Source organism: Callospermophilus lateralis, chromosome 7, assembly GCF_048772815.1.
Source record: "Callospermophilus lateralis isolate mCalLat2 chromosome 7, mCalLat2.hap1, whole genome shotgun sequence".
NCBI classification, from domain to species: Eukaryota; Metazoa; Chordata; class Mammalia; order Rodentia; family Sciuridae; genus Callospermophilus; species Callospermophilus lateralis.
The window spans coordinates 80,128,268-80,145,501 of record NC_135311.1 but is presented as its reverse complement, the minus strand read 5'-3'; the positions used below and the strand labels follow the sequence as shown (position 1 = coordinate 80,145,501).

General features: G+C 33.9%; 1 protein-coding gene across 1 annotated transcript in view; it reads right to left on the bottom strand.

Annotated features, from left to right (window-relative positions):
* Positions 1-8,684: 8,684 nt before the first annotated feature.
* Adgrl4 (adhesion G protein-coupled receptor L4) overlaps positions 8,685-17,234 on the bottom strand; it is a 103,869-nt gene continuing 95,319 nt past the window's right edge. Inside the window, exons 14-16 of the mRNA XM_076863669.1 lie at positions 11,948-12,039; positions 10,433-10,601; positions 8,685-10,106 (exon numbers count right to left, since the gene is read on the bottom strand). Of these exons, the coding sequence (XP_076719784.1) occupies positions 10,044-10,106; positions 10,433-10,601; positions 11,948-12,039 (324 nt within the window). The 3' untranslated portion in view covers positions 8,685-10,043. The remainder of the gene's footprint in view (positions 10,107-10,432; positions 10,602-11,947; positions 12,040-17,234) is intronic.

Sequence of the window (17,234 nt, the reverse complement as noted above, 5' to 3'; positions counted from 1 at the left end):
GCTGTTGTTGTAGTGAAGCAGGAAGGGACCTGAGAGTTTAATGTCTGGGGTAGCACATATAGTTTTTCAGTCAGTCATCTTGTCTTAAAAACATTCTGCAACTAGATCATCTAGATGAAATCTAGTGTTAGTGCCACAGCCTATTGTAGGTCACAGCCTTTGACCTCGGGGGTCATGGAAAGAGAAAGAATTGAAGTGATAGGCTGACTTTTGGTTTCACTAACTATATCAAATATGAAATAGATTCTTATATTTACAAACATTTCTTCCTAACTTTTCTGATATTGAATATTTGTCTTTTATTTCTAGCCCGACTATGTTAAAATATGATTTTGTAAATGGCACCAGTGGCCGAGAGCAGTGCCAGAAGTGGATGTGATTATACAACCTTAAAAATGCTTGAGTGTGCATTCATTTGTCATGCTGAATACTAATCAATCCATTTTAGCTTAGAGGATATAGCATTATTAGAAGTCTTGCATTGTTAAAATTATAATTGTAGTAAAAATAATACAATTTTTCATATCTCTGGTTGTATTATTTTGTTATGCATTCCACTGTCATATGTAAATTAGAAAATAAAATAAATTAAAAAAACACAAAATAATTTATATGCCATTCAAAGAAGAGAAAAAGTAATCATTAGAATTTTAGAATTATAGATATTTAGAGAATTAAATATTTACAATTGTGCTCTGAACTTAGAATTATTTCCAAAGTTATCCAATACATTTGTAGTTTTTTACATTGACTTGGGATTTTACTTTTATTACTTTGAATATAGAATTGAGATCAAGGTACTTGTAAAAGTTCACCTGACCCTATACTTGTCTGTATATTCACCATGGCAGGATTTTTTTTACTAAATCATTCCCACCATAATATGTATATGGACTAAAACTCTGGGATTTCAAATCCTTCAATCAGTTGTTATGTTCTGTGGGTAAGGAACTCACTGACTTACCTATTAATGAAGCTAGATCTTCTTTTGTTGTTACAAAAGAGTATCAACTATACTGCTGGATTAATTGAATGCAAAAGGATATTACTTCATACTAACAGGCACTTGATTTAATCTCTGAACTAAAAGCTACTCAATATTCTGGACAACTCAACTGATACCATCAAGAATTATGATGAGTGACCATGGAAGAATGTGTAAACTCTCTATTGTACTGTGTCAGTACTTCCTGATGGATACTCTGTGAGGTCCCTCAGACTTTAATTGGACTACTCAAGGGAAAAAAAAGTATTCTGTGTTCAAAAAGGGGTATGGCAAAATGCTGTTAAATTAAATTAAAAATTTTGATTTTGTGTTTTCTAAAACAGCAACAATTCTCCAAACAATATGTTAAAAATTGACAGGCTGACTTAAGTTGATATTGGAATTAGGAAGTGGGAAACAATGAACTATGCAGGATTTCTCAAAAAATATTTACTTATAGAGTGTTTTTTTCCCCAACAGGGCCCTATTACCATTAATCAGAATATTGGTATTCAAAATGTATAGAACACTGATATAGATTTCAAAAATCTACATGGGATTAAATTATAATATCAAAAAATGGTTGTCCAGTCCATATACCTTTGGACTTGTATGGCCTTTATTGCTTTGACTGAAATGTTCTTTGGTGTGGTTTTATGGCTTGCATCATAAACCCTATAGGGAAGAGTCTTATGAAATTCATTGCTTTGTCTAATGTAAAGATATTATTATGATAAGTGAATAAGAACAAGAACATAAAACTTATGGCAGGTGGTTTTCCAAAAATAACCTCAATAATATTTCCCATTCCACATATACTTATGCAATGTGACCTTGCCATTCCTCCATTTAGCAGGCCCATTTCTCCTGTCCCCTAAGCCTGGATGGGCTTTGAAAATGACTGCTTTGGCTGAAGTAAACTTGGTAGTGAGAAGATGTCCAGTCTATACTAATAACAAACCTTTGGAAATATTTGCTTTGGGGATGTTTCCTCGAGGCCCCCAGAATGCATGGTGTATGAAACTCAGGACATGGAAAGACTTGAGTGCTCTGTAGGCAGCTCCTGTTGAGGTTGTAGTGAACAATCATCTGAGCTTGCCGAAGCCCAAGTTAATATCTGACTGCAGTTCATGAGAAATCTGGGGTGATAACTCACGTAGTAAGGCCCACCAATGAATAGGTTTGTTCCATAGTAACAGATAAACAGGTCAGAACTTAAATGGATAGAGCTCTCATATTTTACTGAAGTTTTTAACCTTCATTTTATGACTATGCCTTGTTTTTCCTTTGACTCAACTCTTTATGTGCTTCATCATCGTATTATACATTTTACACTTTATTTTTCCTTGTAAAATGCCTTATATTCATTTTATAAGGAAGTAACATATACACTATTATTTAGGAATGAAATTCATATCATGTCCAAAACAAAAAAAATCCTTATTAATTCACTTGCTTTTTCTTAGTCTTAAAAAGGAAAATGGAAGTTTATGAAGCAATAACATTATACTCCTTCTTTCAAGGAAATATGGTTTTGGTGGGCAAGAGAGAGCCTCTTATGTGTTAAGTGTTGTTGTGGTAAATAAAAAAAAAAGTTTGTCTATGTAGAGTTATTCAGCTTATTCAATCTAGGTAAGCAAATCTACTTGGAAAAGAAAATCACACAATGCTACACAGTTTAGCACAGAGAAGAATGAAGGACCATTTTTTAATCTCTGGGGCTTTTTTATAAGAAGGATGAGTTATGCAGATGAGGTTGGTAGGTTTAGCAAAACATCTGAATTCTCAAATTGGTAACTAATAAAATTCCTAGTTCATTTATCTAAAAAAAATATGCAATATCTGGCTTACTAAATATGGAAACTAGAAATTACCTTTACATAATAACAAAGAAACCTTATTGTTCAGGAAACAATTCTGAATATTTAAATAGCATAAATAATAGCTAAAACCAAATGCATTTTACATACAAGGAACAAGCATTTATTAAAGAATATTTACCCCTTTCTGTTGAAGATTCCTGTATTATTTTTTCCCAAGTATTACAATAGCTCACTTGCTTTTGCCTTTTAAAATAACAGAATTGTGGTTGTGTTTTTTGTTTGTTTGTTTTTCTTGGTGGTGGGGATCAAACCCAGGGCTTTGTGTAGATTTATGTATTAAAGGTGTATGGTTTCTATAGCTTTACATTAGGAAAAATCAAATGAAATTAGTGTAAAATATCCTGAACAAAGAATTTGAAGTGGCCACATAATGCCAGGGTGAATTTCTCCATCTTTTATGAGAATATATGGAAATTTGAGAATAGCAAGATATCTTTGTTTATATGTAGTGTGTTTAAAGAAGATGAAATATTTTTCAAGTTCATTTAAATGCAAATAGTATCTCTATTTAAACAAAAACAGGTTGATGCAAACTTGTCCAAAAAAATCACTTTAATTAATAAAAAATGAAGAACATTAGCCTCTGCAGGGGCAGAGTTTGTACATACATAATGCAATGTGGAGTCTGGGCGGCAAAATCACCTTAAAGAACATACCTCCTGGGGCTAGGGATATAGCTCAGTTGGTAGAGTGCTTGCCTCACATGCACAAGACCCTAGGTTCAATCCTTAGCACCACACACACACACACACACAAAAAAAAAAAAAAAAAAAAAAAGAACATATCTATTGCTGAACATTTAAAATTCTGTGTGACATACTACCAGTTCAGCAATGAATAGCAATGAAATTTGTAGTTACAGGTTTTGAGTAGGGCAGAAAGGGAATTGGGGAAAGTAGATTGTGAAATTGTAGAAAATAGAGGAAGTAAACCCACAATTTGACTTCATCGTTGCTCCTTTTTCTTTTCCTTGCTTGTTTTAGAAATAACTTGCTGATAAGTCAATAATGTGGAAAATCTCACTCCTATGTCTATCTATATTAGTGTGTTGAATCTTTATTGGTGAAATCCTCCATATACACACATACAGTGACTGGCATCTAGTAGGTACACAATCCATCACTGTTCATCCAGATTCTAAGAATTATAGCTAATTTTAGATGTAACTTGCCATGTGCTAAGCATCATATTGATTATCTCCCCTGTATTAAGAGCTTTGATTCTTACAACAATGTTATGAGGTAGGTACTATCTTCATTAAGAGCTTTGATTCTTACAACAATGTTATGAGGTAGGTACTATCTTCATGGGCAAGCAACTGAAGCACTAGCTGAACCCTGCCTGGGACTACATAGCTTACTGTAGGTGAGAGGGAATTCTAATCTGGGCAGTCCTGCCACAGTCTGACTTGTATACACAGGAATCACTGCCTCTCTGAATGTAAAGTTCTAAACTGTGAGAGGTGTTTATTTATACATTCCGTTAGGAGAATTTGGGAAATTGATGTGAGTGGGAAGATCAAATTGGGGAACATTTAGGTGGTTCTGCAGAGAAGTTGGAGGCCCTCAGGGAGCAAGAAGCATTGTTGTTTTGAATAATTACTTTCCTCACTCTGGTCACATAAGGTCTTGCAGAAAAAAACCTCCTGCATTAGATTGAGTGAAAGATGTAGTTGTTATGATTGCCAAGTGGGCTGAAATGACAGAATAAATGACCTCATCGGCACAGCACCACTCTCCAGGAACCAGGCTATACAGAAAAGCAGGGGAATTTTAGGGTAATTTGAACAATATTTGCAGTGGTGGCAACACATGGCTGTTCCTTCACAGTAGGCAGTGGTGGCAGGGAGTCTTTTATAGGTCTCTGTTCTTATCACCTAAAACTTCCAAAGCTTAACTGACTGCCAGGATAATTAACCCCCCTGCATACTGGAGGTTCTTTTAGATCCACTTCTGATACATTAAGGAAAAGAAAGAAAATAATCATTTCAGGTTGTGCAGCCTGGCCCTTAGATGCTGATATATGGCAAATTGCAGCCCAATAGGAAACGAAACCACCTTTCTTAAGGACAATTTTGAAAGAAACCTATTATTTTTTTTCCTATTATTTTTTGAGTACATGAAATTGTAATATACTTTGTAGATTTTATTATTTATAATGCCTCAAAGTAGGAGGTTGAAATTAGAAATATAGTACATTGGCACCAGAAGAGATCTGTTGCAGCTAAGCTCACCCTCTCATTTTATATTAATCATAACTATCATACAAACCTATGATATGTAACATCTGAATGAAATACCAAGTAAAATGTTCCACACATTCAGTTTGACACTGATCTCAGTGCTTGTTCAAACCAACAATCTATGGTAAATAATTCAAGTTCTTTTCATTTAAATGAAACTGCTCAAGGAGCTTTGTGGATCTCAAATCTGTTCATTTTCACTGAATACCTACTAGAACAAGCAAGCTATCTTTACATAGGTGAGAGGGTTATTGTGCTAGTTAGCTCTCTGCTACTGTACCAAAATACCTGAGATGATCAATTCACAAATAGGAAAAAGTTTATTCTGACTCAGTTTCAGAGGTTCCAGTCCGTGATCAATTGGCCTTTGTTACTGTATTAGGTCTATGTTGAGATAGCACATCATGGTAGGGAGTGTGTGGTAGAACAACCTTCTCACCTCTTGGCAGACAGGAAACAAAAAAAAAAAAAAAAAAGGGGAGGGGGAGTCGGGGGAAGATAAAGAGTTTAGATTCCCATAGTCCCCTTCGAGGGCCCATCCCTAATGAACTAGCTTCATCACACTAGGCCTCACTTATCAAAGGCCCTGTCACTTCCCAACAGCACCAGGGGCTGGGGACAAAGACTTTAAGACATGGGCCTTTGGGGAACATATCCAAAACACAGCAGTTATGGGGTTTCAGCTTATAGACATTCATTGATGGTTCACATTTGTCATAGAAAAAAAATAACCGTATTTGTTATTTTCTACAACAAAACCAACCTGTATATCTGATGTTATTTCTAAAGGCACTAAAACTTTCTAGTATGTTATTGCATTAATCCAAGATTGTATACTAGCTATGAGATTCATGGTTCATACTCAATATGGAATAGGATTCAGCTGCTACAAAGAATAAATGAGCTAGCAAATCAGAAAAGCAAATGACAGAAATGTCCTCATGATGAGATTTCATGTGAATGATTTCAAGACAATGATATTAGCAGGAAAAAAATATGGAAGAATATACTGCAGTATTTATCAATGAATTGCCTGGTTGAGGGAGTGAGTGGGGGGCAGGGGTAGAAATAAATATGTAGAAAAAGGGCAAATGGGAAATCACTTCCCTTAAAGTATATGATATGCACTTATTTCAAATTACATGCATATGTAGAAAAGACATCAAAAGCACATTATGAACTGGGGTGGTGGCTCATACCTGCTCAGAAGGCTGAGGCAGGAGGATTGCAAATTCAAAGCCAGTCTCAGCAATTTAGAGAGCAAATTAGCAAGACTCTGTCTCAGAACAATAAAATAAAAAGGGCTGGGGATATGGCTCAGTGGTAAAACACCGTGGATTCAATCCCCAACTTCCTTTTCCCCCACAAAAAAAGAGAGTGCATTGGGCTTCCTACATCCACAAGAGAACACAATTGGCAACAGAAATATTGTTTTTATACTACATAAATATGTGTCTGTGGGGGTGGACAAATCTTGGGCATGAAGCTAGACCTTTACTTTCTACCCACCTGGATGTTGGGTTTTAACACTATGAAGGTTCCTAGCTGTGTGACACTAAGCACTTTTCATATACTGACCAAGGAAGTTAGAATTGCCTATATTACTGTGACAATTAAATGAGTTAGCACAACTCAACAACAGAAATCTATATCAGCTTTCAAGAAGAAATCTTTGCCTTTCAATGCTATACTAAGTTATTTCTCTCACATCTATATTGCAAAACTTAAGGTTTAAGCTGGAGCTCTGAATAGTGACTCCACAAGGAAGTCTAGTCTGTACCCTGTAAGTATTACAGTTTTAACTATGGTGGAAATTCATGAGGACCAAATCAGAGAGACTTCATAGAGTTGGGGCGGGGGGGATTCTTGAAGGGTACGTATGGTTTACATGGGAGAAGACATCAGGTAGAAGAAGAATGCCTGAACAATGGGACTCTTTCTGAATAAATTCTGACTTCAATTCATAATCTAGGATTTCCTCAAATTTTCATGGTGGGAAAATTAGACAATAATATTGATACTTAACGGGAGATTTGTAGGGCATTTAAGATGGCTATAGTAAGGTAGATGGCATATATAGAAAATTAAAACTAACACATATTGTTTCATTTTGAATGGCATTGAATCAAAAAGGGCTAAAGAAATGTCATCATCAAATTAGCATATAAGGCTTCTTGGTTATGCCTATTGTGTAGACTGGGAACTATTTGCTTATAGGCTTTATTATACTTTTAATAATTAGTATATTACATGTAAATAAGTCTTTCCTAACCATAGTGTAGTCATTTAACCAACAGGTATTTTTTCTTAAGGGATTATGGTTTCTGTAGTTAATGGTGAGTTTTCAGTCAGGGAAGTTGTATTTCTTTGATGTCCATTTATCACAGATAAAGATACACTAACGACAAGTAGATGTTTTCCAGAGTAATGATTATCACAGGAGCAAATTCCAGAAAAAGAGAAATTGGTGCACTGTAAGTCGTGGGAAAAGTAAAATGTTTGGTGAGACTGAAGCAATTGGGAATAGGGTGAAAGTGAAAACTGGGGAGGTGAGCAGTTATGAGAAGATCTTGACTGCTGTGCTAAAGAATATAGGCTTTTTTGTTTAATCAGTTATACATGACAGCAGAATGCTCTCTGACTCATTGTACACAAATGGAGCACAATTTTTCACTTCTCTGGTTTAAACGAAATAAAGTCATACCATTTGTGCAATATACCTGTTCCTAGGCTTTATTCAACCATGTATAAGTGAGGGTGATGCTGGAGTTAAGCTTTATCTTCACCTGAATACTGTAAAGATGCTATTACATGAATATTTCCATCGTACTGAGTCCCTGTTGCTGCTATAACAAGTTATCATAAGGTTAGTGGGTTAAAACAATACAAATTTTATTACCTTACCATTTTTGGAAGTTAGAAGTCTAACACAGGTAACCCTGGACTAGAAGGAAGGTCTATAGGGCTGATTTCTTCTGGAAGCTCAGGGGAGAGTGGGTCCTCTGCCATTGGTTGTAAGCTTCCAAAGGCTACCTGAATTCTGTGATCTGTGGACTTTGTCTGCTTCCAAGCCAGCAATGGCTGGTGAAGTCTGTCACACTGTATCACAGTGAGTCTGTCCTTCTTGACTCCCTCTTTCACTTTTAGGACCTTTGTGATTACACTGGGCCCACCTGGATATCAAGGATCATCTCCTCATCCCAAGGTCAGCTGATTAACAACCCTGATTCCATCTGTAACCCCTTTCCCCCTCACCCTGTAATCTCACATGCTCACAGATTTTGAATTAGGATGTGGATGTTAGGATGTGTTAGGATGTGGATGTTTTTGGAAGGCCTATGTTCTGCCTACCATGCGTGGTGGTTTTGTATACATTGATTGAATAGATTAGTTTTTCAATATTACATTCCTTTTAAAACTAGTCTGTAAGGACAATGATAATAATAGGTCACAGGCTTAGAAAGTAAAAAATTATAATGAAAAATTATTCATGGGTTCTCTAAAAGCATAAAAAAGACCTTGGCAAGTAGATCATCTTTCTTGAGAAGTTTTAGAAAAGCAGGAACAGGATTGCTTCATTTAGGCAATATTTTATTTGTTAGAGCAAAATTTGACAAACTTTATTTTAATAGCTAAAGGAATTGATTTAAAATCACAATATTCAGGGTACTGGTACACTTTTACAGGCTGGTAGATACAGAAAAATTACAACTTTTTGAAATAAATTCACTGCTTCTACATTTTAATAAGAAGATTTGAGAATAGATAGAAGCCATACATTGAAGCAGATTTGCTTTAATAGATAATAGAAAACTGTTAGAAAATAGATCCACTGTGAAAACTTCTATAGTTCTCAGTGATTTCTTTGTTATAAATAACATTTTTAAATGTGTACTTTTCTGAACAGAAAAAAATAGCAATTCACTTTATGAATACTTTCATATTTACAATGCCCTTTAAATTAAAAGGGACTATTGCAATGTGAATGATAGTATTTCTAAAATTAAAAATAATAAAGCATTCAAATGTACTAGTCTACCATGATAGGATAATTTCACTACACTAGAAAGTTATAGAATAAAATCCTTCAGCTTTATACATACCATTTTTACACTTCCAGGCATAACAACATTATGTTTTGACACTTTTATATTTTACTGATTATGCATCTGAAGTTACAATCTACGAAATAAGTATAGAAATACCATATACCTCCATCTAATGTTAACTTAAAAATAGTTTTTTTTCACTTGTGGAGTTATTTCTTAGAATATTATAAAGGAAAATGGATATAGCAAATAGAGGTCTAAGTTGTTTTCGTAGAAATTTTAAGTTCAGAGCAATTCACAAAATGGTAAGAGATTTTTATTCAATTATTTATTTTATCTCAAAAGTCTCTCCTCTAGTTTACAGAAAAGCATGTTTATTCAAAGTACATTTCATTGTTACAACAGCCATTTCCTTTTTTGCTGATTGATATTCTGCGCCTTCATTCTCTTATGTTCCTTTTTCTGTAACGGAGCTTATTACCAAGGTGGTAGGGGACTAGTTTCAAAGGCAACATGAGTCACAAAAATATCAAGCTAGTGGTTTCCTTCAGGACATTCATATATTTCTTGTGTTAGAAAGAAAATCTTTCCTTGGGCACAGTGATATCACTCCTGAGAAGCCAATTACTTTCCAAATATCTGCAACACTATTTTTGACATAACTAACTAAGGCATGTAGGAAAACATACTATAACTACATGGTATGTTATTTTATCTCCTATTATCTATATTTCTTAGACTGTAAACAGAAAAACTGATTTAAAAATTGTGATTATCTAATGATTAATCACTGTCGAATAGGATTGAGTCATTTTTATGCATTGGTCATCCATAGCTTGGATTTTTGGTTTCCTTCAGCTATTATCATCCATAATTCTCCATGTTTACCTTAAACATCCAAAACAACAAGGGACATTTTTGAACAATCTGTAATACTCTTCTTGAATCTTGAAAAAAAGAAAATGAAAAGAAGAAATTTTAATCATAATCATGACAATCATATCAAATTATATTCAAATCACAAACTGTATTTGGTTTTCTAAAGCATTATTATCTTCTGATTATCAGAGTATAATAATTAATCTATATTCACATATCTAATATCAGTTTTTTAAAAAGCATACTTCCCTAGTGTTCTCTTTTAATTCTAAAATGCATTATATTTCATTAATAAAGATATGTCATAAATCTATGAGAATATGAACTTTCTATCAATTGTTAGCTGATGCTATATAAATGTATTATGGTGTTGGCAAAATAATAAATTGCTTACCTTTCTAGATAAAACACACAGGAATAAGAAAATGAACATGCCCTGGAAGGCATTGCTGACTGTGAAGAGGTAAGCTGTCACCACAGATGCATGCACTACATGGAGAACCCCAAAGATCCAGGTAGTGCCAAGAAGGAACAGCAGAGCAAGGGCACCTCTTGCACAGGACCTGTAAATGTGTTTGGAAGGTTTCCATTAAGAAAGCCAAGTGTATTCCCTGCATCTTTCAAATTCCTTAAAGTGTATGGGAAATGAATTGTTTGCAAAACCAAGATATCTTTGACAAAGACCATTGATGACTTTGAAACTGACAAGTGTGTGCTGTACTTAGATGGGATAGTCTTAAGGGTCTGCTATTGCACTGAGGCAGGATGTGATTCTAAAATCAAAGTCCCACTATTAAAATATGGCATTTTTACAGGAATTATTGAATCTTAAAACATTTTTATATGCTATACTGCAGTGGGTATGCTTTGATTTCAAATGTAACATATCAGTTAGTTCCCAAAGATAAAATATATCTATCAAGAAGTATTTTTCCCAAGAAACTTTGAAAATTATACTGAGTGTGGACTTGGGTCAGCACATAGCCATGACATCAAAGGAGGCTTCTCCTTTTCATTCAGGTTTAGGAGGAAAAATATAGAATATGAAACTGCTTTTGCAATGTAGTTAACTCAAAATAAACTGATGTCAGAGTACTGATTTTTTAAAAATTATAGAAAAAATATACTCAGACTTACATATTTTCAACTGATTGCCCCTGACTTTGGGTAGTATAATATTCAATCCTGCTCACTGAAGGCACTGCCTTGAACATGAAGTAACTAGTGATTATTCTCATTCATTTTCAATCCAATCATTCTTTACTGCAGAAGGTGTTTTAGCAATGTGCCCCAGAAAATGAGTCATTTTCAACTTTATTAAAACCAGCACACAACATGAAGCTATGAATGGTGAAGACTAAAAGAAAGTAATCGATCAAACATTTGCTAAATCCCCACTATAAATCTTGGGTGAGGATTGAAACTACAGGAGTGTTCCCAAGCAACACCAACAGTCAGCTGTTTCCCTTGTTCCCTATAGTACACTTCAGCTTTTCCTGAACAAACCATTTTTTGAGATCTCAATAAATCAGTTTTAAAGAGAGAGGGTTAAAGAAAAAAAATCATGGCAAAATGCAAAAGGAATTACAAAAAAGAAAAATTGACTAAGTACTGAGAAATGTTTTATAAAGGAAAATTTTAAGACTCATTTTTTTGCCTTAAAACATACTCATCATCTCTTCCCTTTCAAAAGGAAATATATTTGAAAAGACTGCTTCACTTACTGTTTAATCTGTGGTATTTATAGTCTAATTACATACATTAAATATTTTTACCAATAAGTATTTTAAATATGGTGAAGAAAGTGTGAACCAATCAATTAAAAAAACAGTAATTCCAAAAATTATTGATACTTCAAGCTACTTAATCTTTTAATTACTAAAGTTCATGAGCATCAAGAAACACTAACCTTATGTTCTCATAGCAACTAACTTCTGGTTTTAACCCAGCAGTGTGACGAAAGACTTTGTATATGATAACTCCAAAAGCCAAGAGGTTAACCTGCAAAAATATATTAATTTCAAAAATTAGATTATTTTCATAATAAACTGTTTATACACAAAGGAAATAAATAAGTAGTAAAGATTTCAATAAGAGAAACCAAAAAACATATTTTCATATGTTACACTGTATAAACCCTCTGATAGGCAAGTCTGGCTTATCTTTACAATATCACTGAACATTGTTTGTTAGTGCATAAGGTAGTAGTGCAATTGCTAGATTGGGCTAAGCTGCTGGTTCAAGAAACTTCTTTAATTGTTACAACAACATCTACATATTGATGAGTATTATCTCTTGCCAGTAATATGACTCATAAACAATTTAAGACAAATTTTGATTGGAAGCTTCATAAACACTGAAGGAAGTAAATTTTATTCACTGTTTCCTTAAGAAGAACTATTAGAGATAATTCAGCTCTTAAAAACTTTAGTTTGGAAAAGAAAAATTGAAAGCACATTATAAAACTCAACAAGATATCTCTATTTCTATTGCTAAATTTTTTTGAATGTATTTTCTTTTTATGGTTCATCTGGATAATTCTTCTATATTTATATTGAGATTTCCTTTCCCCAGATTTAACCTTAAAGGTTTCAATGTATCAATTCATGAAATAAATATTTGTTGGGAGGCAAATAAATTTTAATAAACACATTCTATTTATATTTTATACTATGAGCTAAATAGAATGTGTAGTGTTTTTACCCTTCTCAATGTGACCACATTACGAAATTTCTTCTTCTTTTCCTTCTTTTTCCTATGGTTTTGGAAATTTCAAGTTATATTTGCAGTGTTAGAGGATTAAATGAGAGGTATGCTTTGAATGTGTATCTATTCTAATATAAGAATGCTAATCATTTAAAATATTAAGTACTATGGAAATATTATCTGATTAATCATTTATTGAATGTATTTTATTAATTCAAACAGATTTTTCAAAAGCCATTTTGAAATGACAGCAGCCAAGCACAATGTTATAATTTTCTGTTAATTCTACTAGTAATTTAGAAGCTTATTGCTATACAAAACTATTTTTTCTATATTTAAGGAGTTTATATAACTTCTCAAAATGAAATTAGGTGATTATTATTATAACAAGCATATAAAATAATGGATCAGAGATTTTCATGTTGTCATTTCTCTATGGGGAGTCCTTGAGAGGAAATCTTAGAGAAATAAGGGGTCTAGTACTTTCTTTCTGTTTCTAACTGTCTATTACTTCTAATTATATGATTAATTAACTCTAATTACACTAATGCTTCCATACAAAGAAAAGACATTAGCAATAGCAAAGGAGAGATAAAGTATAATTTAAATTGATTTAGTTGAAATAGTTTTGCCCTATTTGTATATTCAAATAATTAACTGAAGTGACAATTTAATAATATTTAATTTTATAAACTCTTTAATACCTACAAAAGAGAAATACTTACTATTTTCTAGGTTTCAATAGCTATAGCTATTTGGTATAAATTTAGAAACAACTGTACTTAATTTTACAAATAAATGCACTTGTATTTTTAAATAATAAAAATGTTTCAAGTTTGGTTAGTATAAAAGTGAATGCCGAATCACTGTTGGTTTGAAAAATCTTTAAATAATTTTATGAGGTTTTTATATTGAATTTGTTATGTCAACCAAGAAACAGCTGTAAGATAAAATAACTTTAAATGATTAAAAATGTTTTCTAGATCTATAATTTTCCACTTAAATTAGTAATTTAAAATATTTTCTAAAGTTTCCTAGACTTTTTGTTGTTGTTGTTAAAACTAAATATGGAAAGCAGCTTACACATTTTGGACATACTTTTCTATATCACATGCTAAAATATTGAAGAGAGGAAAGGGAACATTCCCTGAGGGAGGTCCAGATCTGGAAAGTGCATTAATTTTTCTGTAAAAAGGGAAAATATTTACATACTTATAAAAACCAGGTGCTACAAGGCAAGTAGGAGGCTAATTCTTATTCCATAAGCTCATATTTTTTCCAAAAGTTAGAAAAAAGAAATTAAAGCATTTTTATCAAAAAGTGTTACAGTTTTATATAATCAAAAAAATTACATATACATTGGTTATATTGCTTATATACATGGATAATAATATAAACATATGTATTATAAATTTTTATTTATTCTAAGAACTTTCTGAAGGACCTAATAAGTACTACAGTAATGAGGGCTTGGTACATACATATTAATCAATAAAATTGATATGATCTTTTGTCTTCATAGATTCAAGTAAGGAAAAGACTCTATAAGTAATCATAGAGATGTTTGTAAATTCCTAAACTATGATATTAATTCACAAATATAGACTGTTAGGAGAGACAAAAAAGAAGACTGAGGTTGATTAGCATGAAGTTTCAGGAAGTACACTCTCTTAGGACTTCCAGGACCTGATGAATTGTAAGGTATTAGAAGCTCATAGAATGGAGGGAGAAAGATTTTCCATGAGGAACAGCACAGAAAAAAGCCAAGAGACTTGAGGGAGTTGAGAAAGTGTCTTCCTTTTAAACAGCTGATAATGATGGCTAGTTTGTTAGTGAACAAAAGTAAAGTAGCATGCATTGTGGTGGATGAGGTTTGCAGGGACAAATATCACTCAGATTTTACCTTTTAAATGCAAAGATTTTTTATTTATTCTTTCATTCAAGAGTTTTGAATGCACCATGGGCCTTTTCCTCAAGAAACATGGACTATAATGGAGATGACCAGTCAATGGGCAAGTGCAATACAATTCAATAAGGTCCGCACACAGTGGGCATTTGCCCAGCAACAGGAAAGAACAGAAGGGACAGCAATGGAAAATAGGCCTTCTAAGCCAATCTTGAACAATCAGAAGAGACAGGAGAAAACAGTATAGAGAAAATAAGTGATCACTTGGAACCTTGGTCATGGATCCAATTTATTTTTTATATTAACATTAAAAAAAATTTTTAATTTTGTATAAAATTAGTTATACATGATAACAGAATGCATTTCATTTCATTGTACACAAATGGAGCACAACTTTTCATCAACTTTTCATTTCTCTGATTGTACATGATGTAGAACTGCACCATTTGTGCAATTGTACATGTACCTAGGGTAATGAGGTCCATCTCATTCCACCATCTCACCTACTTCCATATCCCCTCCCCTCCCCACATCCCTTTGCCCAATTCAAAGTTCCTCCATTCTTCCCATGCCCCCTCTGCCCATTATGGATCAGCATCCACTAATCAGGGAGAATGCCTTTGGTTATGGGGACTAGCTTACTTTGCTTAGCATGATATTCATATCCAACTCCATCCATTTACCTGCAAATGCCATAATTTTATTCTCTTTTAATGCTGAGTAATATTCCATTGAGTATATATACCACAGTGTTTTTTTAATCCATTAATCTATTGAAGGGCATCTAGGTTGATTCCACAGTTTAGAAATTATGAATTGAGCTGCTGTGAACATTGATGTGGCTGTGTTATGATAGTATGCTGATTTTAAGTCCTTTGGGTATAGACTGAGGAGAGGCATAGCTAGGTCAAATGGTGGTTCCATTCCAAGTTTTCTAAGGAATCTCCACATTGCTTTCCAGATCTATTTTGTTCACTCACTTTTTATGTTATCAGACCCAATGGTCCAAAATACCTTCTGTCCCTAGATCCAATCTGATTCCTCCACTTGGAATTTTAATAGTCATTGTTGAATTAAAAATGTCAAAAAACAAACTACTGTTCTTCCCCCAACTCATTTTTGCTGCTTTATTTTGTTCATTAGTGCAAGTTATCTAATTTTTCTGGTTCAAGGCATATCCATTAGCCAACTCTTCATCTTTACCTTCAAAAAGCTTTCAGAATATGAAGACTACTTACCCACTTTCACAACTACTACCCTGAAACTGGCCATCATGGTGCCTCCCCTGGGCTATTGCAAAAACCTCCCCACAGATCTCCTTGTTGCCATCCTTACCTTCCTACAATCTGTTTCATCTTAGTACTCTGCCTTATCTTTTTACTTTTTTTTTTTTTTTGCACTGGGGATTGAACCCAATGGGCACATTATCACTGAGCTATCTCTCAGTTATAAAAAAAAAATTAAAAATTTTGAGACCGGGTCTTGCTAAGTTGCTGAGGGCCTTGCTAACTTCCTGAAGCTGGCCCAGAACTTGTGACCCTCCTGCTTCAGCCTCCCAAGGTGCTGGAATTCCAGGAAGGTACCCTGATCTTTTTAAAATGTATGTCTGACCATATTTCAAATCCTCTAGTGGCTACCCATCTCATTTGGAGTTAAAGTCAAAGATCTCACGACTGATCTGAAAGGCCTGAAATGACATGGTCTCTGGAATTCCTCTTTCCTCAGGTCCTTCTGTCCAAACTTTGCCTGCCTCAGTCTGCTCACATTGATTCTTTGCTGTTCCTCCAGCACACCAAGCTTGCCCCCAGGCAGCTGTATTTGCTTGTCTCCAAAGCATTGCCATGGTCATTTCCTCACTACGTTGGTTTAAATGTCACCTTACTTACATAGAGCTTTCAGAGTATTTTTATTAAAAAGCTGACAATGCAAATTATAAAGTCAGACCTGAGTTAAATTCTATGGAAGTGGAGAGAATGATGGGTATTTACTATTTTTGGACAATGCAAACTCCATATGACAACACTTTCTTCCTTTGCTTTAGTTACTAGAAACTGACAAAGGTTGTCCCCTTGACCAGATGTTAGACAGGCTCCTCTCAGCCCCTTCTTAACTAAGCCTTGACGATGGGATTCACTGTCCATCCTTGTAGAGGCTAGTTTTGTAAGTAATCCTGCTAAGTCAGTTTACAGAGAATCTTCCCTCCTCTGATATCTGATCATTCTCAATATGTAATCAAAGGACTCATCTCTCATCACTGATATCTGATCTCTCCAGGCTGCTGTTCAGCAAGAACCTTATTAAGTCAGTTTAGCAAAAACTCCCCCTACCCTTGATGTCTCTTAGTAATTATCCCATCACCCTCAACATGTTCCCAGGCTATAAATCCCCAGCTGTCTTTACTGCTTTGAGAGTTAAGCTAATCCCTCTCCCTTTCTGCCAGTTTTGACATCTATCATAATAGCCCTAAATAAAGTTTTCCTTACCACTTAGTAAAAGTCAAAGTGATCTTTTAAAAAATTATCAGAATAATAATGATTTTTACTAGAATAATCATTTTTTCAAAAATTATTATTTAGAATTTTGT